This window comes from Pipistrellus kuhlii, unplaced genomic scaffold (genome assembly GCF_014108245.1).
Source record: "Pipistrellus kuhlii isolate mPipKuh1 unplaced genomic scaffold, mPipKuh1.p scaffold_m20_p_11, whole genome shotgun sequence".
Classification (NCBI taxonomy): Eukaryota; Metazoa; Chordata; class Mammalia; order Chiroptera; family Vespertilionidae; genus Pipistrellus; species Pipistrellus kuhlii.
Window position 1 is genome coordinate 21,800,660 of NW_023425416.1, and position 27,143 is coordinate 21,827,802.

A 27,143-nucleotide genomic window follows, 5' to 3' on the forward strand; every position below is an offset into this window, starting at 1 on the left:
TTCATTGTTCCGTCATCCAGTGTTTACTATCGCCATCTCTCGCCCTGTCTTTGACCCTCCTCCACATCCAGCACTTCATGGTTTTTCTCTAACCTTGCATCCTTCCTGTTGGTCCCACTGCAGACCTGCTCGAGGACCCCCGCCTCTTATCCCTTCAGTTCGTCCTGCCATCCCCACTAGGTTAACTTTTCATAAAATGCCAACACAGACCCACGTCTGTCCTCTCAGTGCGGGCCTGGTGCCATCATAGACTTGGTTCCGATGTTAAATATGAACTTTTGTACTGGCATTTCTAATCCTGGAAGGTGCTAGTAGAATCCCACAGCTGAGGCAAGTTTAGCTTTCAAATCTTTTCACAGTTACGGTTGATGCTACTTGCATGTAAGGTTTATATCGCTGCATTCACTTTCCTCCGAATGTCCGGTTACGAGAAATGGGAACAGATATCTTCATAATGTAGATAGCTTTTTGTGAAAAGTAGCTGTGATGTCACATGCCTGGCATGTTCTTTCATTCCTGTTTTTAACTGTCATTGGCCTTTTTTGTTTTTATTGGTTACAGGAAGTGATTCTGAGCCGCTGGGTTTCTTCACGAGAGAGGAGTGACCAAGATGAACTCTAACACTTGACCTCAGAATTCTGATTTCACCAAAAAATATTTATTGAGTCTCCTACAATAAGCCATGCTCAGGGCGAGGTAAAGGGTCCTTGTATTGTGATTGGCCATTAATGGAAGGTTTTTAAAGGGCATGGTGCTCCCCACACCAGAGAACTATTCGTGTTTTAAAAAGAAATTGCACCGGGAGAAGAAGAGAGCCCTGTGCCCGGACGTCCGCTCTGTCCTCGGCGGGCACCAACCGTGGCTGCCCCGCTCCTCGCCTCCAGGCCCCGCTCTGCATCCTCATCTGCTCAGTGAGGAGCGTGGACAGATGAGTCTGCAATGGGGAGCCTCTGTTTTACTCTAACCTAACCTCTACCTGGTGACAGTTACATGAGGTGGCACTCGACAGGTCCCACAGCAGCACTTCATGTGTCAGCATCTCGTTACCACATCCAGTCTATTCCCAAAAGAGTGCCGGAAGGCAGATCTGGGGGCTGCAGGACACCATGTTCCATCACTCTAAATGGAAAAAGTTACACGTCTCCGCTTGTCCAAGAGCTTCAACCAATTACTGAAGCACATAACAGTCCATTTAATAGTTAGCAAGGATTTTTGTATCAGAGAAAGCATTTAAAACATCAATTACCTAATTATTTGTCAGTTTACTAATTGGTAGGCATGTTTGTGTAGAATACACAATATTTTGCAGTATTAGAAAAAAGGTGCACCTTGCTTCAGTTAACTTCTTTGAGATAAAAATAGGTGGTGAAATAATGTGTGAAGGAAGATACAAAACGAGTGCAGTTGACATTTAGTAAACACAGTAAACAGAGCCTTTTTTTAATTGGTTGGATCCCAAGGCAGAGTTGCCTGAGGAGTGGCATTTGGAGGCTAGAGGGGGGAAGTGGGCAGAGGGCATGGGGATGGGGAGGCTGAGCGAGAGGGAGCCAGCGTAGGAGTGAGGGAGCAATGGTCTGAGGCTCGTCCGCGGTCCAGATTCGAGAAGCTGGCGGACAGCCCCTCCTCGGCATTAAATGCTCCAGAGTAGATGGGTCAGATCCATCTTTGGAAGCTGAGACAAAAACAAAAAACACACACAGAATGAACACTTGTTTGCATCCCTCCATGCAGGACCTTAGAGATCCTGACAGCCTAAGAGTCTGCCTGCGGATGTGTTTTAAAGGTTTGGCACTCAAATAATGGAGCTCCCCTGCCTCAGACCAATAACGACCATCCATTTGAAAGAGCTTCTTAGTAAGTTCTTTGCTCTTCATTCGTGATCCTCATAGTTCTTCAGCATTTTTACCATTCACTTTGCTTACTCCAGGCTTCTGAGCAAAATGAAAGACTTTGCTTTGAATCATCACTTTCTCAAAACCTTTAATGCTGGCAAAGAATTTCGGGAGGCATTTCTTCCCTATTTCATTTATCATTTGTAGTGACACTTCTTTCCAAGTCTAATCAGTGCACCAGATGCCTTTATGGTAAAACCTCTTCCAGGAATCCTTCATCAGAGTACAGGCCTCCTGTCAGCACTCAGATGCTTTGTCATCAGCTGATGTGCATTGAAGGTTGTGGCGACTCCTTGGTATAATGGCGACAGTAACAATGTGGAAAAGCCAAAGACAGCACAGATATTTGTAACTAGACGCTCCAGTAGAATGTCCAAAGCATCGTCTGCAGTCAAGCCTGAACGGAGCATTTTCCTTCTTTATATGTAGATTTGAACACGATGTAGCAGGCCGTGCACTCCTCAGCGTTTACCTGAGGGCCCTGGGGTTTCTGGAATGGTACACCAGCAAAGGTTTTAGTTTAAATCACCCTCACAGTTTCCAGGTAAAAGTATTAGCTATCCCTGGCCAGTTTAGCAAAGTGGTGAGAGCATCAGCCCACAGACTGAAGGGTCTCAGGTTTGATTCCTGGTTGCAGGTTCTATTCCTGGCCCTCCAGCCCCAGGTCGGGGTGCTTGTGGGAGGCAACCTATCCATGTGTCTCTTTCACATCAATATTTCTCTCCTCCTCCTCTCTCCCCACCACTCTCTCTAAAAATCAATTTTAAAAAATGTCCTCAGGTGAAGATTAACAACAAATAAATAAAAATAAAAGCAGTATTAGCTTTTCTTTGGAAGTATTAAGTCCTAGCACTTTCTTCTTACCTTCTGAAATGAATGTACCAGATGGCATTTGTTTTCAAAAATAAGCTCAAGTTCCTCAAGATCAAAAATTGACTGCAATAAAACCACCGTCAGGAGACCTGCAGTTCCCCGGAGAGATGCCGCAGCCTCACTGAGAGCAGAAGTTGCACCGATTTTATTAAGTTGCACCGAAGTTCTTAAACCTCTCAAACTTCTGAGACTTGCTTTAAAACTGAAATTCTTCACCAAACCCTCTCCTCCATCACTTTCCCATTCTCCTGAGGTAATCAGAGCCACTCCATGTGCCAGCATGTCTTCTATTCAGGTGGCATCAGGCTGACCAAGTGCACAAGAATTTCGCTGAAAATAGCACCCCACAGTCAACACTGTGAAACGGTGCAGCCAACATTTTTCACGAGTTATATTTTGTTAACCTACCGCAAACAATCATACGAAAAAGTGGACACCTGCTTGGTCAAGATTATATCATTGTAAAAATTATACTTTATATGATTCACTTTTTTAAAATACACTATCACTTCCAACTATTTTTTCTAATGAAGCGTTACTTCCTCGGCCTCTAAAACTCACCTACTTTCTTCACAGACTTTTCCACTTCCAAAGGAGACTTTTACTTAATAGAAAGGCCGGGGAAGTGATGGGATGATAGACCATCTGTCCAAACATTGCAAGCACCAGGCACCTAAGGCAGCAATGCATGCTGTGTCCTCTTTCTAGCCCAGACACAACTTGAATGATTCTGCTGCAAACTCATCTATTTCGTGTGTTGTTTACATTTTTGTGACTAATACAGGCTAACATTTTTTGCAAATTGTCACAGTAAATATTCAGGTAGTGGGAATTGAGATAGGGCAGACGCCTTTTGAGTTCAGATGGTGGACCCTCCGAAAGGAAGGTGTGGGGCTCGGAGGTGTGGCCACTGTCAGAAGTGCAAGTGGAGGACGTGGCCTGAGAGCGCCTGCATGCAATGCCTTCACACCATCCCCACCACTGAAGGGACGCCAGCCTGCAAAATCCTGTGAAGTCAGAAATAGGGCTTGTGCGGTTGGCGGTTAAGGAAGAATGCCCTCCACACAGGGCTGGGTGTGTGCTGGCATCGCTGGGTGGTGGTTCCCCTACCTCAAAGGTTGGGGTGCAGCCTGAGATCCCTCTCACCAGGGACCTGCTCCTGCATGTAATCTGTATCCATCTTCAGGGCGTTCACAGAGTCTGAGGACCACCTGTGGGTCCAAGGTGGGAGCAGTATGTGCTCCCTGGCTTTTAATTCGTTGCCCTGGGGATGATTCTATTGAAAGCTTGGCAGTGAAATGAGCCCCGTAAAAAGGACCCATCTCGACCTCAGCTCTGCCTCAGTGGTTATGTGACCTTGGGGCAACTTACTTGCCCTTTATGAGTTTCGATTTTCATGCCTCTAAAATGGGGCCAATTAATATATTGACTTCGTTGTGGCTCTGAGGATAAAGGAGAACTCAAAAAATACCTGACACAAGTTTGCCCTCCCTTCTCAGAAGGATTGGCTCAAACCCACCAGACGGGCAGGAGACCGAGAAGACACAGTGCCCATGTTCAAAGCTAAATCTGGGTTGAGAACAGAGGTGTTGGTGGACGTTGGGCTCATCAGAAAGCAAATGCAAGCAGTGTTTGTGCACAGAGTGGGGAGGTGAGGGGACTCTGAAGAGGCCCTCCTATGGCCAAGGCTGTTTGTCCTGGGAGCGAGTTCTTCAGAGTCTGCCTTCTGTGGCCAGAGTCGGACAGTTGCCGTTGGCAGTGCTGAACCAGCCCCGGGGTATTGGGGCACTGGATGTGGTTCTGTAACCACAGACCTACCCTGCCTACAGGCACCACCTCTTCAAGTTCGAGTCCACATAGCTCACACTTTTCAGAATTTTTTTTAAAAATATATTTTATTGATTTTTTACAGAGAGGAAGGGAGAGAGATAGAGAGTTAGAAACATCAATGAGAGAGAGTCATCAATCAGCTGCCTCCTGCACACCCCCCACCGGGGATGTGCCCGCAACCAAGGCACATGCCTTTGACCGGAATCGAACCTGGGACCCTTCAGTCCGCAGACCGACGCTCTATCCACTGAGCCAAACCGGTCTCGGCAGTTTTCAGAATTTTTGAACTATTTATTAAGGCTCTGGTCTTGGTATTAAATTTCAGCAATTCCTTAGTCTCTCTGATGGGCATTGGGTGGAGGACAGGATGGCTATGGCTAAGATGAACTCCTTGCTCTGAAGTCAGATGCAGGTTTGCATCCCAACTCATCCTCTTACTGGCCCTACACTCTTAACCTCGGTTTTCCTCATCTATCAGAGGAAGTTCTTGTTTAGCCACCCCCAAAAAAGTATTGACAGGCTACAACGAATCCCGAAAACATGCCAAGTGAAAGAAGCCAGACACAAAATGTTATATATTGTTTGATTCCAACTATATACCCCAAACAGGTCAATCCAATGAGAGAACTCCTTGGTGGTGACCAGGGGCAGTAGGGGGAGAGGGCTGAGGAGCTTCTGGTACAGAATCACCTTTCAGGTGATGAGATGACTTGGAACTCAGTAGAGGAGGTTGCACAACGTACTAAATGCCTGATTTTTTTTTGCTTTAAAATCGGTGTAATATGAATCTCACCTCAATTAAAAAAAAAAAAAAAAAAGGCTGTCAACCCCAGAGGATCACTGGAGGATTGTGTGGGTTGGTCCTTATAAGGTGCTTATTAACACAGTGGCCAGTTAATGTACTGTTGGTCTTTTGCAGCTGGGATGATTCATGGGAGGGGGGTGGGGGTGGGAGGGGAATTGTCCTCTATTAAGGCAGTTACCCTCCACCGGGAGGGGAAATAGTGACATCTGTGCCTTTACTGCCCTGAGTGCTCTCTGAAGAATCTCACTTCTGTAAAGTAACCGTTCAAACATAACACTTGGTACGGATTAAACCTGGCAGTAGTTTAATGGGACGAGTTTCAGGCAGGTTCGCTGAGTGGCCTTACCATCCAAACCAAGACGGTTAAGAGGGATGAATGCTGTTAGTAGTCACACCTGCCTGGGGCAGTCTTTTATTTTTTCAAAAGCTTTAAGCATTTATGTTTTTTGAATGTGTACATGTTCTGAAACAATATTGCAAAGGTAGATCTTCCTGACTTAAATGGACGTTCTGGTAGAGTGGAAACAGTGGCATCAGGAACACTTGGTCCAGACTCCACGGCAACCTTGGAAACTGCCTATTCCTGAGGCTCGGCTTCCTCAGCTGTGAAGTGAGGCTGAGTGATTCCTTCCGAGTTTGTTTTGCAGACTAAATGAGATGACGGGAAAGGATCGTACATGGTAGGTATACCTTTTTCCCTTTCAGATAAGGCCAAAAGTGTAAGCATTACCACACCCATTTCTCTGGTTTATGCCCGGGTAGGTAAGCATGGAGAAGGAGGGGATAGGAAGATAGTTTGAGGTGAGGTGAAGACGGCTCCGAAGATGGGGGAAGGGGAGGTAGCAAGCACTTCCTGAACTAAGAGAGCTAGATATGGCCTGGGGGGGGGGGGGGTTAAGTAATGTTTATGTGGGTTTTCTTGGTTATAACAGTAATCCATGCATGCTGTAGCGGCTTTGGAAAAATACCTTTGTGTGGGTCATTTTAGTCTTTCAAATCAGTCACACTGAGACAAACTCTGACCTCTCTGTGAAAAGGAACCCAGCGGTCATTCCATCAGCACTGATGGGAGACCACGTGCGCGTGGTCAGTGCTAAGGGCCGAGATGAAGAAGTGCGTCCGGGGAGGTGGCGGGGAGAAGCAGAGCCGGTACCAATGCAGAACCTCCCCGCCCGTCAGTCAGCACTCAGCTGGTACGATACAGAAACCTTCAGATTCTCAGCTCATCATCCTAAGAACAGAGCAACATTGCCATCTATTGGTGTGACGAGATGCGTAATTTCCTTTAGTAGGGGTAGAGACGGGAGGGTGATGCTGTGGCATTACCAGCAGGGACCTCACAGCCTGCTCAAGTGGAGAAATAACAGGCCGACTACTGCCAGCGTCACCTCCAGGCGGGGGAGCAGCCTCTGAAACAGGATGGGCACTGCTGAAGCTTTGAAAAGCAAGGGATGTAGCACTGAGACAGTTGCATGAAATTGGCAGTCCTAATATTGACCTTATCTGAATTGCTTTATGACATATAACTTACTTCCTCTCCGAATTTGAATGATGAAAGCAAAACCCTTATTTTCTCCTTTATCTCCGCTAATGCAAAAACTGCCCACCCAGTGGCTGCACATCTCAGGAACCGCGGGCCTCTTGCAGGTCACCAGGTGGCCCAGGAGTTAGTGCATGGGCTTTGCAGTCAAACATCTTTAAACCCTGGTTTTGCCACTGGGTGAGGTGAAAACACTCGTTTCATAAATTGTAGATGTCTTGCTCACCTTCTTAAAAATGACTCCACCGTCTGGATTTACACGGAAACATGGATTAATTCAGCTCTAATTTATAGGAAGAGTTTTCATTGTTCTGGGGATAAAATATGCTGCCACTTTATGCTTTAACATGGATTCTCAGTTTGAAAACTGAAATTCTATGAAAAGAATTTTGAAAACCCAGGGCAATTTTAATTTTGTAAAATCTTATACTGTGATAAACTGAAGTATGCTTAAAGGGAAGCCTTATCACCTTTTTTTTTTAATATATTTTATTGATTTTTTACAGAGAGGAAGGAAGAGGAATAGAGAGTTAGAAACATCTAAGAGAGAGAAACATCGATCAGCTGCCTCCTGCACACCCCCCCACTGGGGATGTGCCCGCAACCAAGGTACATGCCCCTGGCCTGAATCAAACCTGGTGCCCTTGTCCGCAGGCCGATGCTCTATCCACTGAGCCAAACAGGTCAGGGCACCTTTTATTTTTTATTTTTTTAATTAACCACAGGTTACTGTCTTTAGAAGTCTCTAGGATCTGTTAAAAGTAGTAACCCCCAAAGATCCTGTCCCTTCTGCTTTCCCACGGCACACTCAGCACAAACCACCCCCCGGAGGAGGACTCGGCGCCTGGTCCGGGCGGTCGGTCACGTGGAAGCCGTGCGCCTCTATCGCCCGGTAGAGCGTGATGTACTTGGACGCCTTCCTGGTCCTGGGGACCACAAACTTCTCCGTGAACTCGTTCTTGTCCAGTTGCTCCTTGCCTTCTGTGGCCAGAATGCAGTTAATGAACGTGAGGGTGTAACTGTAGCAGTTGTGGTGTTCTTCTTCGTACCTTCAAAACAAGGGCGTGAAGAAGAGAAGGCTTAGCTCTGAAAGCTGCTCAGGAGCAGGCCGGGAAGCTGCTGAGGGCCTTCCATACCTGAAACCGGGCTCACTCAGCGAGCCGGGCCCCGGCCTGGGCTAGTGCAGATTGCAGCGCGAGGTACAGATGAGACTTCACTGAATGTTCAGAGTGATGAGTGAAGGTGCACATAAACCCCAACCTGGGGAACTTAATCTTGCTGAAATTTTAGATTCTAGAAGTAGAATTTCATTTCTTAAATTTTAGGATAGCCTACATTTCAAGGGCAGCCTGAAAACAATTTAAGTGGACAAGTATTCTATAAAATGTTAAGGGAGCAAGGAATTGAGAAATTAAATTTCAAAATGGCTAAAACCAAACAACAAATTTCTTAGCCATTTTGAAATTTAATTTGAATATCATTTAAATTGTTTGTTTTAGCCATTTGAAATTTTATTTGAATATCATTTAAATTGTTTGTTTTATGGAACATAATATCACAGCTTTTGCTGTACATATTACTGTGAAGTGTTACGTATGTAAAAAATATCTATTCAAATAATGAGAGTTCTAAGTTCTGGCCCTTTCAACTCTTAAAATGCTCTGATTCTATTATGTAACACTAGAGTCAAGGTGCAGGAAATTCGTGCATGGGTAGGGTCCGCAGGCCTGGCTGGCAATCAGGGCCGATCTGTGGGGCGACCAGCAGGGTGGTCAGGGGGGCCCTCTTGGCACCCAGCATGGCTGGCCTGGGGCCTGCGGCAGCTCCTGCATTGAGCATCTGCCCCTTGGTGGTCAGTGCTTATCATAGCGGCTGGATGCACACCTGCTCGGTCGATTTGCATATTTGGCTTTTATTATATAGGATATGCTGGCTCACCTCTGAAGAAACACCTGCTTAAATTCTGTTACACAGGTGCTACTGCTAAATGCCGCTCAGCATCTTCAGTGAATTGATGACATTTGTGTGGCAAATGTGGGCCAGGGAGCAGGTGGTCTCAGCAGCCCCATACCTGTGAGGCAGCCAGGCCCACGAGGTGGAGAAGTCTTCCAGGTACTTGTCCCACTGGTCCATCAGTCCGAACATGCCGGGCTGCAACAACGGGATACTGACACACTGCTCCCAGCCCGCTTCGTCTCGCTGGACGCCGTGCACGGTGTAATTATAGACGACTCCTGCAACCAGAGCCAGGACGTCAGAAAATGACAGCAGCCGCCACAGTAACCTGACATATTGGAAGCCCAGGTTGCACGTTCTGATTCCTGCCCATTAGCAATAGGTCCCGAGAGGCTCCGGGACCTCCTTCCTCCAGGATCATCAAGTTCAGGAGGCAGCCACTTGCCTGGGAGATCTCGGGAAGGTCTTGCCTGGACCTAAGGAGAGGCTATGGTGCCCCTGCCTCCCCTACTCTCTGCAAAGCAGTTCCTTCAGGGAACCCAGTTCTTGCTGCACCTGCTCTTCAGCCTCCGGAGTCACCCCCAGGAAATGGAGACATAGGCACCAGGATAATCATCTCCAAATATTTTTGTTGAAGTTCTCCGTTTACAAATGGGCCTAGTTTTCCTTCAATCAGCAATAAATTTCTAGTGATCAGGCTGGTGGTAAGTGTTACTGATCACATGGCTAACTCTGAGCTCAAAAACCCAATCCTAGGTTTCTGTTCACAGTATCAGTTTCTCCTGGCTGCCTTGCTCACCTTCCCAGGCCTACAACTCCTGCAAGCGGCTCACCAGGCCCCTTTCCTACAGATAAGGATGTTCTGGGTCCAGGGGTTGCAGACTCTGTGCCCTCAGAGCTAAATCTGGCCAAAAGAGCTGTTTTATTTTATTTAAACATGCTGATGCTGATGCCTTTTTTTTTTTTTTTTTTTTTTTTTTTTAACAGAAAACAGCTGCTCCACTGCTCAGGCGTTATATCCCCTGACTTATCCAGAGGTTTCTGCCTTTTTCCTGGAGACCCTGGAGTGTGAAGACCCAGTAGCAGTGGGCTGAGTGAGTACAGGATTGGAGAGCACAGGGCCTTAGTCCAGATTCTGGTTCCCACACCCAGTGAGGTCTTGGGCAACTCAGTCTCTCCAGGATTCTGGGTTTTTTTTTGTTTGTTTGTTTGTTTTTCCTTTTTTAAACACCAACAAAAAACTAAAAGGTTTCTGTCACTCTTGGCTGAGAAAACATTAATGACCTTTGTTTTCAAATATTTAGTATTGTTGGTAATACTTTGCTATACTGTCAAGTATCTCTCATTTGGGGGCAGAGTAGCATCACTCGCCTCATGGTCCAGCAAGAGAAACCAGGGACCAGAGGAATTCCCAATTAAGTGTTGCACCATCACTTTTCTTTAGAAATACTACTCTCCTCTGGATATTTTGGGGGCTTTTCAAGCTAAAAAATATATATATGAAAAGGCACTCACCATTTGTGTTAGTAATTCCAACGTGAAGATCAGACCTTCCATCATACTCCCTGAAAGAAACAAATATTTTTTCCTCATTTGCATATGTCTGGCACAAAGCGTTGGTACTTAGAGTTGGGGAGTGGTGGGCCTCCTCTCTTGCCTGGTGCCAGATTGCTAACAGTGTCAGAGCCTGTGTCAAAGCTGGTTAGGCCAATTCTACATTTGAGACCTAAAAATTCCCTCTTCCCCTATCTATTTTGTTGCCCCTCCCCCAGTACTCAAGATGAGTGTGCTAGAAGGCCGGTTCTGCTAGAGCCGTGGTCGGCAAACTGCGGCTCTCGAGCCACATGCTTCTCTTTGGCCCCTTGAGTGTGGCTCTTCCACAAAATGCCACAGCCTAGGCGAGTCCATTTTGAAGAAGTGGCATTAGAAGAAGTTTAAGTTTAAAAAATGTGGCTCTCAAAAGAAATTTCAATCGTTGTACTGTTGATATGTGGCTCTGTTGACTAAGGAGTTTGCGGACCGCTGTGCTAGAGCAAAAAGTCAGCATAACACGTGGCAGAGGAGCCCACCCAGAGGTGGTTTGTTGAAGGAGCACCTTATTCTTTCCTCCTTTTCTGTGAGGGGACAGCCTGTTCCTCAGCCAAACATGGGTGAGAGGCTCCTGAAGGCCTCCCAGTGCGGTCTGCCTCCGCGCATTTTGGTCTTTTAGCCTGTGACCACACCCGCTTCTCCTGGACAGCCCTTGTCTCCTGGAATTATTATTTACCTGAGACTGGACATTAGATGGATAATCCGTATAATTTAACCTTCGTATACAGTCCCAGGCCATCACTAACTAACCTTAGGACATTGGGCAAATCATTTACTCTCTCTAATTCGTTTCCTCAACTATAAACTGGGAATATCATAAGCCTCCTAGTGAGCTGGCTGTAAGAATAAAATATCCGTTGAGTGCCTGCCACATAGAGGTTATTTTTAAATGATAAAGCTTCTTTATCGGACCACAGGTCTGGATATTTTTGGTTCCTCATTAAAGTAAGCAGTTGCAGGTTTTAAAATGACCAAGGACCCACATGGCTGCCCCATTTCTTTAGAGCAGTCTCCTCAGGGTCATCTTGTTGGAGCCACTTTGAGTTCTTTTGAGACCCTGGGGGTGCCAGAGGTTGAAGACGAGGCATGGCTCAGTGGTTGAGCGTTGACCTATGAACCAGGAGGTCACGGTTCAATTCCTGGTCAGGGCACATGCCCAGGTTGCAGGCTTGATCCCCAGTGTAGGATGTGCAGGAGGCAGCCAATCCATGATTCTCTCTCATTACTGATGTTTCTCTCTCTCCCTCTCCCTTTCTCTCTGAAATCAATACAAATATTTTTTTTTAAAGAAATGAAAATGAAGATGAGAAAAGCAGGGATAGTCTTGGGTGGCTGAGGACAGGACGGCACCCACCAAATTTTCTACCCCAAGCTCATTCCCTGAGCACATCACTGCCCTTGGTTTCCTGCCTAAGTCCCAGGCATGTCCTCCCTTGCTCTTCTTTCCTTCAGTTATTTCTGTCTTGCAACACACGTTTATCGGGTGTCAACTATGAGCCTGTACAGTCAGGTATTTCTCATATTTTGAAGTGAGGGGCTAGTGACATACAGAAAATAAAACCAGGTCTCTGCCCTCACTTCCAAAGAAGACATTCTAGCTTTAGTTTAGCAAGTTTCTAATAGTAAGTGCTGTGAAGGGAAATAATACATAGAATGTTGCAGATGCACATAATGGGGCAGGGCCAGGGCCACCCCCTCCTATAGGGCACCTTTGTACAAACGAAGGGCCCCTCCTTCCTGCAGAAGCAGCTCCGCTTGGCTTGGCGAGTGGAATGCTGAGTTCCTGTGCTCGACGCCACCTTTGCCCGGGGCCTCTGAGGGACCCTAGCCTCGCTAGATCAGAGCCTCAGGGATTCCTTTGGGTCACTGCCGGGCTCTCTTTTATGAAGTCAGTGAAACTGTCTCAAGGTAAATGGTGGGAGTCAGTCCTGAGAGTTTGGAAATTGGGTGTAAAGGAAGGAAACAGTTTGGAATTTAGCTTTAGAGGGTCTACACTGTTTCCCCCAAAATAAGACAGTGTCTTACATTAATTTTTTCTCCCAAAGTTGCGCTAGGTCTTATTTTCAGGGGATGTTTTATCTTTCCATGCGCTAGGTCTTATTTTCGGAGGATATCTTATTTTCGGGGAAACACGGTAGTAGGCAGGAGGCTACATAAGACTCTGCAAATCCTGTCCTGAGGGGTAAAAGGATTGGGAGAATGCTCAGCCTATGGCTTGTTTCAACATCTCCACCTCAATTCTGCCAATGCCCGGGGAAGCCACAGATGTCATATGACCCCACATCACAGAATAAGTAAATCTTAGTAGGGGCCAATCAGGAAGCCAGTCGTGTGTCATTTGAGGGCAGAGTTCCCCACCCAGAACTGCTCAGTAAGGATTTGTTGAATGAACCGTGTTTTGGCAAATGAATTCCAAAATTTAACCACTTTATTAAAAAACATTAGGAATCTAAACAGTTAATGACTTCAAGTTAGCATGAATGAATGAGGGGCTTGCTTATAAAACAGTTTGGTACAACACCTTTTACACACTTCGATTCATGTCAGCCTCAGAGGGACAGTAAGGAAATCGATGAAAGAATTTAGTGAGCGGGGAAGTGAATAGTCAACTCTGAAGTCTTTTCCCCAGCACTCCCGAGGGCATGAGCGAGTTGGGAGCGTTAGGTCGGGATGGTGCATGGACACGCTTCCTAACGGATGTGCCGCCCTCCAGTCGCTCCCCTGCTCTCTTGCAGCCTGGCTTGTCCCTTTGTGAACTCCACAAGGACTCTCAGGAGGCACAATCCTTCCTTTTGATTTCTGAAACCTTAAAGTCAGGTGGTGCCTGCAATAAAAATAAACCAGCTCCAGTCTCCAGTTTAATTCACCTCCATGCAAAAGCGTCTTCAGGCTCTGTACACTGAACCTGTTCATCAGAGAGATTACAAACTAACTCACAATAGAGGTATTTTGGTAAGACCGGCTGCTGGGTCATTTTTTCCAATTAGCCTCTTAGCTCAAAATCTATGGCTGAGTAAGTCTCCAGATTATGGAATTTTCTCTCTTAAAATTGTATAAGTAGGTTTGACCTTCATATATTCTTGCACTTATCGCTCCAGGAAAGTAAGCACCCCATCTATCGGGTCTAATAATAAATTAATGTCATTTTTAAACATCCGTTTAAAATCTTGCTTGGCGTTGACTTGTATTGACATAACCTTCAAACACGTGGTATCTACAGAACGTGTGAAGTGCAATTAACAAGTTTTGCTTGAAAAAGTTTGTGTTTGGATTGGTTTTTGTTGCAAAACTAGGGCTAAGAAGATGGCGGATGAAGAGCATATTCGGCACTGCATGCTTTACGAGTTCCAATTAGGAAGAAAAGCAAGTGAGGCTGCAAAAAACATCTGTGGTGCTCTTGGTCAAGATGCAGTTAGCGCCAGAAAATGCCAGCGTTGGTTTGAGAAATTTCGCAAGGGAAATTTTTCGTTAGACAAGAGTGGTCAAGGCCGTGTGTCTAATTTTGATCAAGAAGCTCTTCAAGCTCTTTTGGTGCAAAATCCTCAAATTACCCAACAAGAGCTTGCGACAACTTTAAATTGTTCACAAAAAACAATTTCCAATCAATTGCGTGCACTTGGCAAAGTCCAAAAATTTGGAAAATGGGTTCCTCATGAGTTGACCGACAACAACCGTAATCAAAGAGTCACAATTTGCAGTTCGCTCCTCTCTCATCAAAACCGTTTGCCGTTTTCAGAGCAAATTGTTACCGGAGATGAAAAATGGGTGCTGTATGTTAATTTGAAAAGGCGGCCTCAATGGTTAAACAAAAATGAGGCTCCACAGCCCACGCCAAAACCTGACTTGCATGCGAAAAAAATGATGTTGTGTGTTTGGTGGAATTTTAAAGGAATTCTTTATTATGAACTTTTACCATCTAACCAAACCATTACAAGTGCAGTGTATAGTGCCCAATTGGAAAGGTTAGCCCAAGCTTTAAGAGAAAAAGAACCCGTGCTGATTAATCGGAAGGGCGTAATTCTTCACCATGATAACGCACGACCGCATACTGCAAGAATCACTGCTGAAAAACTGCGCCAGTTGGAATGGGAAGTTCTCCCTCAATCTGCATATTCTCCTGATATTGCCCCTTCCGATTACCATTTGTTTCGTTCTTTGCAAAACTTTCTTCTTGGAAAAAAATTTAATAATGAAGAATGCCTCAAAAATGCATTGACCGAATTTTTTGCATCAAAATCACAAGAATTTTACAACAGAGGAATTAAAATGCTTCCTGAGCGTTGGGCACAAGTAGTAGAAAACAACGGCAACTATATTGTTGATTAAATTTTGTTATATTGTTTAAATAAATTCGATTTTAAAAAGTATTAGAAAACGACATTAATTATTACTAGACCGAATAAAATAAATAGGCCCACATATTAGAATTAAATGCCAAAAAACTGGAAAGAATTATCCATCACATTTCACTCTCACTGTAAAAGGTTTTAGTGACTACAATACAGGAGGAAAGTTTGCACAATTCAATGCAACACATTAAAAACAAAACAAAACACTGTACCTAAGAAACGTCCCTTCGGTTGGCCTGAGGAGGAATGCACACTTTTCTTGATGCCCATTAGTAAACGGATTGGAGATGCTGACAGGTGCTTCCTCCAGCTTCCTGGAGCCCACGTCCTGCCGGCAGAGGGGGCAGCAGCGCGGCACGCTGAAGCTGTAGATGCATTTCCTGCAGTGGTTGAATTTAATTAAAGGCTTTCCGGCCTCTTCGAGCTGCATGGCTTTCCCCAGACTTCCTTTTCCTGATTGCACAGGTAGCAAATTCCCGCAGCCCGAGCAACCTGATCGGCTGTGACGTCATTCTGATTGACGGCCTCCGAGGCCAAGCCGGGTAGGATTAACCAGGACGGTAGTCAGGCCGCCCCTAACACTAGTGTCTTTCATTTTCCCTTTCGTTTGTGCTTGCTTACAAGGCCATTTTTCTAGCCTTCACACATTTTGCTTCTGCTGGCAGCCAGCTCCTACTCATGCTTTAAAGCCGCAGGTTTCTGGGAAAACTTTCTCCGCCTCCTCCAGCGTTCCCTGGCCCTGCAGGGCTGGGTTCATGTTTCCACCGGGGCACTGTCCTTTAATTAGTCATAAGTCTACGCGCCTCTTGGAATTAGGCATCTCCACTTTTTTGTGTGTGTCTAGGAAAAGTTTATATCGTTTTGGTTTTGAATAAGTAACCTTACTTTGAGGTGACTGTCTTTTGATGCTTTATGTTGTTAAGGTAATCTTGCTCATAAAAAATTAACAGCACAGCCGAAACCAGTTTGGCTCAGTAGATAGAGCGTCGGCCTGCAGACTGAAAGGTCCCAGGTTTGATTCTGATCAAGGGCATGTACTTTGGTTGCGGGCACATGTGCAAGAGGCAGATGATCGATGATTCTCTCTCATAGATGTTTCTCTCTAACCCTCTCTCTTCCTCTCTGTAAAAAAAAAAAATCAATAAAATATATGTGGGGTTTTTTTTTTGTTTTTTTTTAATTAACAGCACAGTAAAAATAAAGATAGTGGTTACTTGCCGAAACCACTGGATTACTTGCCGAATAATCCATTAGGGGGTGTGCAGGAGGCAGCTGATTGATGTTTCTAACTATCTCTTTATCTCTCTCTCTCTCTTCCTCTCTATAAAAAAAATCAATAAAAATATATTTTAAAAAAAGAAAAGAAAAAGATAGTGGTTACCCTAGGTAGTACTTACTGACTAGGAGAGGGTGTGAGAGGCTCTCAGACTGCATTTTAAAACCAACCAACTAGCTTGGCCAGTGTGGCTCCGTGAAAGAAAGTTGATATAATTCTATTAATTTTGAGATATTTTCTTTTTTTGAACTAACACTCTTAGAAGCATCTTTTATATAGTGTATTAAATGCACCATTCTATCTGTAGTCAACACATTCTTTCACTGCAAACAGTAGCCTGATGCAATGAACAACTAGCATTCTCAGAAAAATCTTTTGTATACGTCTTTACATAGTGTACAACAGGAGGTGAATAGATTCTTTCACTGACATAACATTGTCCTGAATCACACGGCAACTCGCACAAAGAGGGAAATTTATTGGTCATAATGTGTTGGAAAAACAGAAGAACAATCTTAAATTTATTTGAACCTAAAAACATACTTCAAAAAATATATACCAAGTGTTAACCAAACTAAAAGGATAATAGACAATTCCACAGGGGGTTTGCACTAGAAATAAAAAGAAATCAATAAGAAAAGGCTAACTAGAAAATACCCAGTAGTTTAGAAATTAAGCAGCATACTGCTAAATAATTTATGGTCAAAGAATAAATAACAATAGAAATTAGAAAATATTTCAAGTCTAATCATAATGACATTAAAACTTGTGAAATACAACTAAAAGGGGCGTAGAGGGAAAATTATAGCTTTAAATACTTAAAAAAGAAGAAGCTAGAAAACAAGAACAATTTGAACTTAACAATATAGATAATAAAGATTAGAGCAGAAGTCTGAAGTAAAAATCATACATTCAATACAAAAAATGAACAAAGCTAAAGTAAACTGCAGGATGAAATGGCTCCCATGATAAATATTCTGAACATTTAAGAAAAAAGTAATACCTACATTATACAGACATTTTCAGAGAATTGAAAAGAAGAAAGACTTTCAAACTCATGCATATCTCAGATATTAAAACTTGACATGGACATTCAAGGAACACTACAGACCACTATCTCTCATGAACAAGGATAAAGAAATCCTAAACACAATATTAACAAATAGGACCTAATGATTTATAGAAAGAATAATATAACAGAATAAAAAATAAAACAATATGGCTTTTTTGATATATGGGGAAGGATTTTTTTTTTTTTTTAATATATGTTCATGATAAAAATTCTAAGAAGCCCTAACCGGTTTGGCTCAGTGGATAGAGTGTTGGCCTGTGGACTGAAGGGTCCCAGGTTTAATTCTAGTCAAAAGCATGTACCTTGGTTTCCAGTAGGGGGCATGCAGGAGGCAGCTGATCAATGTTTCTCTCTCATTGATGTTTCTACAATAACTCTCCCTTCCTCTTTGTAAAAATCAATAAAATATATATTTTTTAAAAACTCTAATTTGATAATGGATAGCTTCAAAAACCCTAGAGCTAACATTTTAATTAACGGTGAGATACTAAATAATTTCCCTGAATTCAGGAACATGACAAGGTTGTCCACTGTTACCACTTTTATTTAAGGTTACACTGAGAGTTCTCAGCAGTAAGCCAAGAAAAAGAAATAAAGGATAGCTCAGTTGGTTCAAGCATTGTCCTGATACACCAAGGTTGTGGGTTCAGTCCTGATCCAGGGCACACAAGAATCAGCCAATGGGTACATAAATAAATGGAACAACAACTCACTCCTCTCTCTGTCTTCCTCTCTCTCTCTCCAAGATCAATAAATAAAAATTAAAAAAAGAAAATATATAAATATTGAAAATTAAGTAAAACTCATTATTTGCTGATGGCATGATTGTGTGTGTAGAAAATCCAAAACAATCAACAAACAAACCATTAGAATTAATACATAAATATAGCATGGAACAAGCAACAACAATTAGGACATTTTAAAAAAATATCATTTAAAACAGCATCCCAAAAACCATTTAGATACCTAGGAATACATCTAATAAAAGCTGTCAGAGACCTGTACACTGAAAATGACAAATTTCCCAATGTAGTTCCTAAATTTCTGAAATTTCAAAAGTTCTAATTGGAAGTATATACTGTGCTCATTCATTGGAAGGCAATACTTTTACAAAAGCAAAGTAAAAGAACTACATACAGTTATAGTTCTCATAGTATGTTTACATCAACACTGACAGCTACATGTTTTTACATCACATATAGGTCTCACAGGTATAATATTGGTCAAAAGAAGACAAAGAGTACATACTGAGATAGGTACACAGATAAAAAGGAAAAAAAAAGTACATACTGAATTATTTCATTTATATCAAGGTCAAGAACAATCTAATTTATGATGATAGAGGTGAGATTTACACTTATCGTTGGGAGCTATTGATTGGAAAGGGGCGTAAGGGAGCCCTCTGGGGTATTGATAATGTTCTTTTATCTGGGTGGTGGTTTCACCAGTGTATACATATGTAAAATTCATGGGAGCATATGTGTTTTGTCTGTTATATTTCAATGTTTTAAAAATTTTTTAAGAATTTTTTTTAAAGGCAATAGGAAATCATTGAAATTAAAAGAGTTTAATGACATGATCTGATTTACTTTTAACAAAATAGGTTTTGTATAACAACTGACTAGCAGGGGGCAGGAGCAGAAGCCAGAAGAGCAGTTAAGAGGCCCTTGCGTGGGCCCAGCTGAGGAGTGAGGGTTGCTCAGACTAGAACCATAAAAGTAGAAATGGAGACAAGAGGATTCATTGGAGGGCAGGGTCTGCTCTCAAATGTAGGTGCAGCTTTTGCAGGATACAGAGAACCAGAGTAACGTGTCAAGAATTACCTTTCTGGGCCCTAACCTGTTTGGCTCAGTGGATAGAGCGTCAGGCTGCAGACTCAAAGGGTCCCAGGTTCGATTCTAGTCAAGGGCATGTACCTTGGTTGCAGGCACATCCCTAGGTGGATGTTCTAACTCTCTATCCCTCTCCCTTCCTCTCTGTAAAAAGTAAAAAAATATATCTATATATATCTATATATATCAATATATCTATATATCTATATATCTATATATCTATATATATATATCTATATATATATCTATATATATATCTATATATCTATATATCTATATATCTATATATCTATCTATCTATCTATATATATATATATATATAATTTTTTAAAACTATATTTCTGGGTTTCCACCATAGGAAATGGAAGACAAATAGAGAAATGCTTGAAAAGAAAATGACTAAAATTTGGGGAGTAGAGATTTTGTAAAAGAGCAATTGGAAGAGGTCTAAGCGGGATTCCTTACTTGGGAGACGAGGTCTGACGGTAACCGTTGAGGCAGGGCCTGAGTAAGGGGTCCAGGAGAATACATCTACATACAGGGCAGGTGTTTGGGATTAAGATGCGCAGAGGAGAGGCGGGAGCTTAGCCGCCCGAGAGGTGAGGTAGCTCTAGGGACGCGAGCAGTCGCTAAGGAAAGCTCTTGGAGAAGGGGCAGACCCGTAGGGGCTAACCGCACTCTGTATCAAGACCATCAAAACTAGGGAGCCCGCTAGTTTTGGAAATGGCGGGACGAGGAATGCAGGCCCTGAGGATCCGCTCTGCCTCCACACCGGGGCGGAACCAATTGTGACGGCGGCGAGGTTTCCGGCCGGCGCTACAAAGGTGCGCACGGGGAGGCGGGGCGGCGTACGCCGTGTGCCGTCGTGACGCGGCCGCGCGGGAGTGGCAGGGCCGAGGCGGCGACGGCGGCGGCCAGACTAAGGGGAGGCGGTAGGACGACCACGGCCCTCGATCCCGACCACCATGAGCACCAAACAGGTCACTTGCAGGTTAGTTTGCGGCTCTGCGGGGTCCCGGAGCGCCGGGGGGCCGTTTGGGGCGTCTCCCCCCCGGATCCTGAGCGACGAGGGCGCGCTCGTGCAGCCGCCGGGGAAACTGAGGCCGGAGCGGGTTCGTGGAAGGCTGCTCAGCTCCCCGTCCGGCGGCGTTTCCAGGGGAGCTGGCGCCGGGCCCGAGCCGGGGAGCCAGCGGTGTGAGGCCGTGTTCGGGGCCGAGCCCCAGGAGGCGGCCAACACCGGGGCCAGAGCCCGAGTTGGCAGCGCGGCCCCCGGGGGCTGGAAGGACGTCCGAGCCAGGGGCCTGCGGGGGCCTCGGCCTGGGCCCAGGAGAAGGGCTCTTGGAACTTACCGTCGAGCAGGAAAATGAGGTTTGGGTTCGAGTGAGGGAACGCGAAAAGGTCGTTTCCAAAAGGGGATGCGGCCCAGGAGTGGGTTGTTGATCGGTGATGAGGGCCTCGAAGAAGCTGAGGCCTGAGAGCGGCCTTGGTTTTCTTAGAATTCGAAGAACTCCGACCTGAACTTACCGAAAATAAGCCAGTAAGCACTGTTGTTCGCAGAAATAACAGTAGGTAGGATGTTTTTGTTGTTGAAAGTTGAAGCGCTCCTCCTATTTCCAAGTCCTTAATATTCATTGTCTTTAGGCTTCACACAATAACAGTATTAGGCAAATGTGATTTCCATTTCACAGCGCAGGAGGCAGGCTGGGAGGGGTTAAGGGATCCTCATACCGAGACAACCCATTTACGTGGAGAAATACAGTGGCAATGGGTGAATTTCTGTAGAAAACTCGGAACCGGATGAAATAGAAATGGTTTGGTTGTGTGACTCCGTGGTTTCTGTGCGTTCGTCACCAGGATTGCGATGCTTCTCTTGCTGAACTGATCACTTGGAAAGTACAAATTTTATTTTAATAACTGTTCTCCATTAAACTTGTTTGGGAAACATTGCTAAAAAGGATGTTCGTTTGATTATGTAATACACTGTTTAAGTATCATTGATGTTGTTATTTCTCTTCTTTAGTATGAATAATTGAGAAGCGACTGAAAACAATTTTCCTTTTAGCATTAGTGTGTAATTAACGGTTCAATTTAGCCAAGGCCCAGCTGATTTATGTTAAGCAGTGGTCAGAGATTTCCTTAGCGTTTCTAGGAAAGACTTGCACTAGGTTATTTGTGCTAGAAAGTCTTTTGTGAAGACGTGTGTGTTTGTTTTTATTTGTATAAAGTTTCCCCAGTGTACTTAAAATTGAAAAGCCTTTTCAGAGTGAGCGGCAATACACATTTATTTGAGTTTTCCAAAAGAAAAGAAGAATGTCTCTTTGGGGGAATCACTGATTCAGGCCGAAACCCACGTAGTGTTTTAATTAGGAAACAAAGAAAAGGGGTATTTAGGAGAAAGTGAAGGGGAACGGTTACTTCTCTGGAAGGAAGGCATTTGTATTGATGCAGGTAAGCTAACATTGTGATGCTAATTCTGGATCGTGTTTTTAAATGTTAAGTCCTTAGGCATATCTGCTTTCTTGTTTTCCTTGCTAAGGGTTCTCTGGGGGCACCATGTTGCTTTAGGCCCAGTAAAGGTTACTTTGCCTTGTTTTAACATTACAAAGGCTTGAGGCGTAAGACTCGCAAGGCCGTCCCAGCGGCTCCAGCTCTTGTTTAATGTGACTGTTTATATTTTTACATCCCTGTTGGAGCAATGTCTTAAGTCATGGTGGACTATAGCGGATTCTGGCTACTGCTCCTAAAGGGGTTCACAAAAGAAGTGCACATTTATACAGTGTTTTATAATCGGATCTCAACTCTGGGTAGAATCTAATTTAAGGATGCCGAAACCTTATGCTCAGAAAGACTTGAGACTTGCCCCAAACTTCACATCTAATTGCAGGAATAAGAACTTAAATCAGCATCATCTTGGTTATTTTCTGTACCAGGAGATGGCCTGACCTGAAAGCTTTAGTCTTTGTTTGCCAAACAGGGGCGTCCTGCAGGATGTTGCATGTAAACTAAGAGTGAGTTGGAATGTTGGGAGGGATCACTTCTGTTTAAATACAGTCCGATTCTGTTGGGGGTGGGGAGAGAGGGGGCTTACAACATGCTGAGTACTCTGCCAGCCATATTGCTTGCAGTCCAGCAACCAGGACTATTCCATAGATTGTGAATCTGAGCCTCCACATTGAAACGATTACCCAATGTCATTCAGCTTCCAGGTGAGGGAGCTGTGGCATCAGAGTCCATTTTCTTGTAGACTATATGGCCTCCCAAGTAAGTTTTAGAAATGCTAAATGAAAGTTTCTTTTCTGCAGGACTTTTCAAAGTTTTTAATAGGTTCATGTGAAAGGAAAACATAGGCAAAAACCTACAGAAAGTTCACTTGCCAAAGAGGGTGAAGCAATCAGCCCTCCTAAGGACTGAACATATATTTAAATGGAAAAAAAAACACACACACAAAAAAAACCCCGCGGTATTACCAAGAGTTCCAAGTTTACATTAGTGTGTTCATGGTGGAAAAGCCTTTCTCGCTTTATTATCTTATTCACTAAAGTCCTTTTTGTTTTTATTTTTTAGTTGAGAAACATCTATTTGTTGTTCCACTTATTTATGCTATGCATTAATTGGTTGATTCCTGTGTGTGCCCTGACTGGGGACAACCTTGGTATATCAGGATGACGCTCTAACCAACTAAGCTATCTTACCACTAAAGTCTTATTTCTAGACATTAGTGACTTATAGGAAATGTTCAAGGAATGATTTATTTGGAGGACAAACTTAAACAGGTTTCTTGGGTTTGTCTGAGGGTGCAAAGTATTTTTGTGGCTTGTTTTCCTGACTGGAATGTGATGTACATGATTACTCTGAATGGCAGCAGGACAAAGGGTTAATTTTGCTTCCATTCTAGTAGGTATTATATCTCTCCAAGAGATGGATATGAAGTCCTAGGATTTCCAAATTTAATGACAAAGACTCTCTAAATGTTTATTGTCTAGAATGGCAGCTCATACAGTTTTGTTATTCAACTCTCCTTCCTAACCATTGTCTATGTCTTCCAAGGTGTCTTCAAAGTACTGGTGCAGGCATTTATTATAGCTTGGTAACCATTTTTTTTTTTTTCTTCCTCAAGTTCCTCTGTCTTATTACTATTAAACAATCTAGAAATTTCAGTTTCCTGAGGGAGTCAAACCTAGTTTTTTATTCTTTGAAAATCACAAAACATGACCAGTTAGTGATAGGAAGAATGTGAGCTCCAGAGTTGAGGTAGTTTTGGATTCTGATCCTGATATTACAGTTTCACATCTGTAAAATGGGAATAGTAATGCCTAACCAGCAGAGTTGGTTAAAATACTAAGTAATAACAACAGACTATCTTGGAGCATTTATGATGTGTTAGGATAAGCAATTACATGCATTGCCTCAGCTAAATCTCACAGTAATCTGTAACAGCAGACTATGAAGTATGATTATTATAATCATACTAGTAGCCCAGTGCATGGATTTATGCACATTGAAAGGAAATTAATTAGAAGAAATATTATAATGTTGCTGTTTGCCCTTTCTCTAAATAGAAGTGTCAGAAATGAAAGAAAATTAGTAAAATGTATTATGAAAATAATATATAAATTGATTAATGAATAAACAATAACAACATGATATAACAACAACAAAGTCACAATATAAAAACCACAAAAACAAGATTTAAAAACATGATATAAAAGCAATGTAAGCCGAAACCGGTTTGGCTCAGTGGTAGAGCTCCTGAAAGGTCCCAGGTTCAATTCCGGTCAAGGGCATGTATCTTGGTTGCGGGCACATCCCCGGTAGGGGGTGTGCAAGAGGCAACTGGTCGATGTTTCTCTCTCAACAACGTTTCTGGCTCTCTATCTCTCTCCCTTCCTCTCTGTAAAAAAATAAAAAAAAAGGCAATGTAACCCACAGCCGAAGGTGGAATCGTACAGCCCAGCAGGTGGCCCAGTGAGCAATCGGGCTCCTTCCTCTCTGGTTCCGGGGTGTGTCACCTGAGAACCACCACATCAGTGCACATCATGTACCGGCCAGTCAGACGGTCACTTAGCCTTTTATATATTATAGATGGGTAAATTGAGGCTTGGAGATTTAAATAATTTGCTTTAGGTCATATAGCAAGCTGTCTGACTTTAGAGTCTTCACTTAACCACTACACTGTATTTCATCCCCACTTCCGATACATTTATTTCAAGCCTATTATCATGCCTAGCATTAGCTAGCTTCTTTCCTCCTTAACAGATCTGTTGTTACATGTAGGAGAGCCAGAAATTTTAAGCCTTAAAAATGTGCAGGAAAACATAAAGGAAGGTGACGGGGAAAATAAATTACCCATATACTTGGAGATGATTTGCAAAAGTGTTCTGCTACAGACAGGCACCATTGAAAGGCCTTCAAGAAACCATATTGATTTTGTTTTTTTTCAGCCCTCAGCAACAGCTAGAATTATTGGTGGTTCTGTGGCTAAGAGTGAGTTGATATACTTTGCAACATATACCAGTAATAGCCATATTGTCTGAAACAATCTTGAAGTCACCCAGAATAGCAGACCCCTCTGGAGTGTTCCCCAGAAAGAATCTCCCTACTTATTTTTAAGTCTCCAGCTATGTACTTCCCAGCCCTTGTACTACTCGTCTCTCCCCCCTCCCTTCCCCACCCTCATACACATTATCTGCCTCAGTTCATGTCTAAGAAGGTATAAGGGATAGATGGTTTGGCCATGAAGAAAGGTGGACAATTGGAAATGCACTACAAGGTATGAGAGTCCTGGATTAAGTTGAATACAACAAATGCGAGGAATGGCTGTAAGTGGTTGACAAGGATGCCCCAGAGATTAGGCAGGATGTATGGTAGTTTGTGTTTGTCACTGGGGAATGGAAATGGAGAAATGCTACAAAAGTAGCACTCATCTTTCTTGAAGGCAGTGATGGTGGTCTAGAAGTTACTTTTGAATCTTTAAATTTGAGCTCATTCACTTAGCAAAGTGAAATGGCTGCGCAGAGTCACCAGCTTATAAAGTGGCAAAACTAACTAAAAGCTCTGGTTGGTGGTTAAATATTTGTTTTCTTAATGGCAAAAATAATTAGTGAATGCAATTTGGAAGGCAGATTTTCTGAATATGACTTACTAGAGGCTCGGTGCACAAAATACTTGCACTCGGGGAGGGGGGTGGTCCCATCATCCCAGCCTGCACCTTCTCGCAGTTCAGGAGCCCTCGGGGGATGTCCAACTGACGGCTCAGGACCGCTCTGCTAAGCCATTAGTCGGACATCCTTAGTGCTACTGCGCTGGCCAGCCATGAGCCAGCTTCTGGTTGAACGATGTGCCTCTGGTGGTCAGTGTGCATCATAATGACCGGTCTTCCCCCATAGTTCTGCCTTTAGGGTCAATTTGTATATTGCCCTTTTATTATATAGGATGGGATGTGATTGTAGAGAGATAAAAGGCATCCTTGTATGACCAATGTAAAAAAATCTTTCCTCTTACATGCCTGGTTAACAAATAGTATCTGGTAGAGAACTTCTGGCCATCTCCTACCTAGTTTTTTTGTTTGTTTTCATGTAATACTCTTATCTAGTTTCTCCAAAAGAAACCATTAATTATTTGTTAGATCTCACTTTTATCCAACTGTTTGTATAGCCAATTTGAGCCTGTTCTCTTCCATTATTTGAGTTTATTAATCCTCATAACTCTTTGTCATTCAGACTTGGTTCTTGGCACTGACTTTTTTTTTATTTTTATTTTTTAACTTTTATACCTTCAAAAATCTTAAAATAGTATTTCAGTCTTGATTTTGAATAGCATTTTTTTTTAATGGTAGTTGTATTTATCCAGGCAATAGATTATAGTTACTGCTCATAAAATGCCATAGTAGCCCAGGGCTCTGGTTGAACTGGTTGGGAATTTTTGATCTAGAGCAGCAATTTTCAAGGTGTATCCTTGGACCATCAACTTCAGCATTGCTTAGGATACTTGTTAAAAATGGAAATTTTCAAAACCCACTTGGGCCTACTGAATAAGAAATTCTGTGATTTTGATGTAGGCTAACATTCGAGAGCCACTCTTCTAAAGGTTTCCAGAATTAACAAATTCATGCTATTGCAGGAAAAGTGGGCAGACTTCTTCAATCTGATCATTTTAAATTCCATCAGGAGCTATGTCTGGGTTTTTAAAAATTCACTGTATTCTTGGTGCTTTTTATTTTTTAAACATATATATATAAAATCTTTATTGTCCAGATTATTATAGGTGTTCCTCTCCCCCCCCCCCCATAGCTTCCTTTCACCTGATTCCCCACCCCATCCCACCCCATACCCTTACCTCCTGCCACCGTCTTCACCCATAGGTGTAAGATTTTTGTCCAATCTCTTCTCGTACTCCTCAGACCTTCTTCCCCCTGAGAATTGTCAGTCCACTCCCTTTCTATGTCCCTGATTCTATTATATTCTCCAGTCCATTCTGTTCTTCAGATTCTTTATTCACTTGATTTTTAGATTCACTTGTTGGTAGGTATGTATTTGATGTCTTTTTGTTGTTCATATATTTTTAACTTTACCTTTTTCTTATTCCTCTTCTTAAAGAATACCCTTCAGCATTTCATGTAATCCTGGTTTGATGGTGATGAACTCCTTTAGCTTTTTCTTGTCTGTGAAGCTCTTTTTCTGTCCTTCAATTCTGAATAACGTTGCTGGGTAGAGTAATCTTGGTTGTAGGTTCTTGCTATTCATCACTTTGAATATTCCTTGCCACTCGTCTGGCCTGCATAGTTTCTGTTGAGAAATCAGCTGGTAATCGTATGGGTACTCCCTTGTAGGTAACTTACTGTTTTTTTTTTCTTACTGCTTATAAGATTTTCTCTTTGTCTTTTGCTCTTGGCATTTTAATTATGATGTGTCTTGGTGTGGTCTTTCTTGGGTTCCTTTTGTTTGGGGTTCTGTGTGCTTCCTGTACTTGTAAGTCTATTTCTTTCACCAGGTGGGGGAAGTTTTCTGTCATTATTTTCAGTATCTTGCTCTCTCTCTTCTTCTGGCACCCCCATAATTCTGATGTTGGTATGCTTGAAGTTGTCCCGAAGGCTCCTTGCACTATCTTCAACTTTCTGAATTCTCTTCTC

The 27,143-nt window shown here is 43.2% G+C and overlaps 3 protein-coding genes across 13 annotated transcripts in view; 2 read left to right on the forward strand and 1 right to left on the reverse strand.

Moving 5' to 3' along the window:
- Positions 1-1,684, forward strand: part of TSEN2 (tRNA splicing endonuclease subunit 2) — a 37,421-nt gene extending 35,737 nt beyond the window's left edge. For all 7 annotated transcript variants that reach the window (XR_004986821.2, XM_045579199.1, XM_036431164.2 and 4 more), the window contains one exon: positions 562-1,684. Coding sequence is in view for 6 of the 7 variants with exons in the window: in XM_045579199.1 (XP_045435155.1) it covers positions 562-621 (60 nt within the window). In the remaining variant the exon portion in view is untranslated. The remainder of the gene's footprint in view (positions 1-561) is intronic.
- Positions 1,685-7,573: 5,889 nt separating this feature from the next.
- On the reverse strand, positions 7,574-19,592 carry MKRN2OS (MKRN2 opposite strand). 3 transcript variants are annotated; one of them, XM_045579202.1, is made up of 5 exons: positions 19,481-19,592; positions 15,048-15,215; positions 10,412-10,461; positions 9,012-9,174; positions 7,575-7,989 (listed from the first exon to the last, which is right to left on the reverse strand). In XM_045579202.1, exons 4-5 carry the CDS (start codon positions 9,083-9,085, stop codon positions 7,749-7,751), a joined length of 315 nt encoding a protein of 104 aa, XP_045435158.1. In that variant the 5' UTR covers positions 9,086-9,174; positions 10,412-10,461; positions 15,048-15,215; positions 19,481-19,592; the 3' UTR covers positions 7,575-7,748. The 3 variants fall into 3 exon arrangements, with proteins under 3 accessions (XP_036287067.1, XP_045435158.1, XP_036287066.1); XM_036431173.2 differs by lacking the exon at positions 19,481-19,592 and having other exon boundaries at positions 7,576-7,989; positions 15,048-15,717; XM_036431174.2 differs by lacking the exons at positions 10,412-10,461; positions 19,481-19,592 and having other exon boundaries at positions 7,574-7,989; positions 15,048-15,105.
- Positions 19,593-19,851: 259 nt separating this feature from the next.
- MKRN2 (makorin ring finger protein 2) overlaps positions 19,852-27,143 on the forward strand; it is a 32,487-nt gene continuing 25,195 nt past the window's right edge. For all 3 annotated transcript variants that reach the window (XM_036431165.2, XM_045579201.1, XM_036431167.2), the window contains exon 1: positions 19,852-20,006. In XM_036431165.2, the coding sequence (XP_036287058.1) occupies positions 19,981-20,006 (26 nt within the window). In that variant the 5' untranslated portion in view covers positions 19,852-19,980. The remainder of the gene's footprint in view (positions 20,007-27,143) is intronic.

Bases quoted from the DNA above. Each gene is read 5' to 3' on its own strand.
- MKRN2OS (XM_036431173.2), bottom strand. From the start codon at position 15,265: ATGCAGCTCGAAGAGGCCGGAAAGCCTTTAATTAAATTCAACCACTGC. The intron at 9,175-10,411 runs GTGAGTGCCTTT...CTCTGGTTGCAG, and splicing joins TGGAATTACTAACACAAATG to GAGTCGTCTATAATTACACC. The intron at 7,990-9,011 runs GTATGGGGCTGC...CTTGTTTTGAAG, and splicing joins TGGGCCTGGCTGCCTCACAG to GTACGAAGAAGAACACCACA.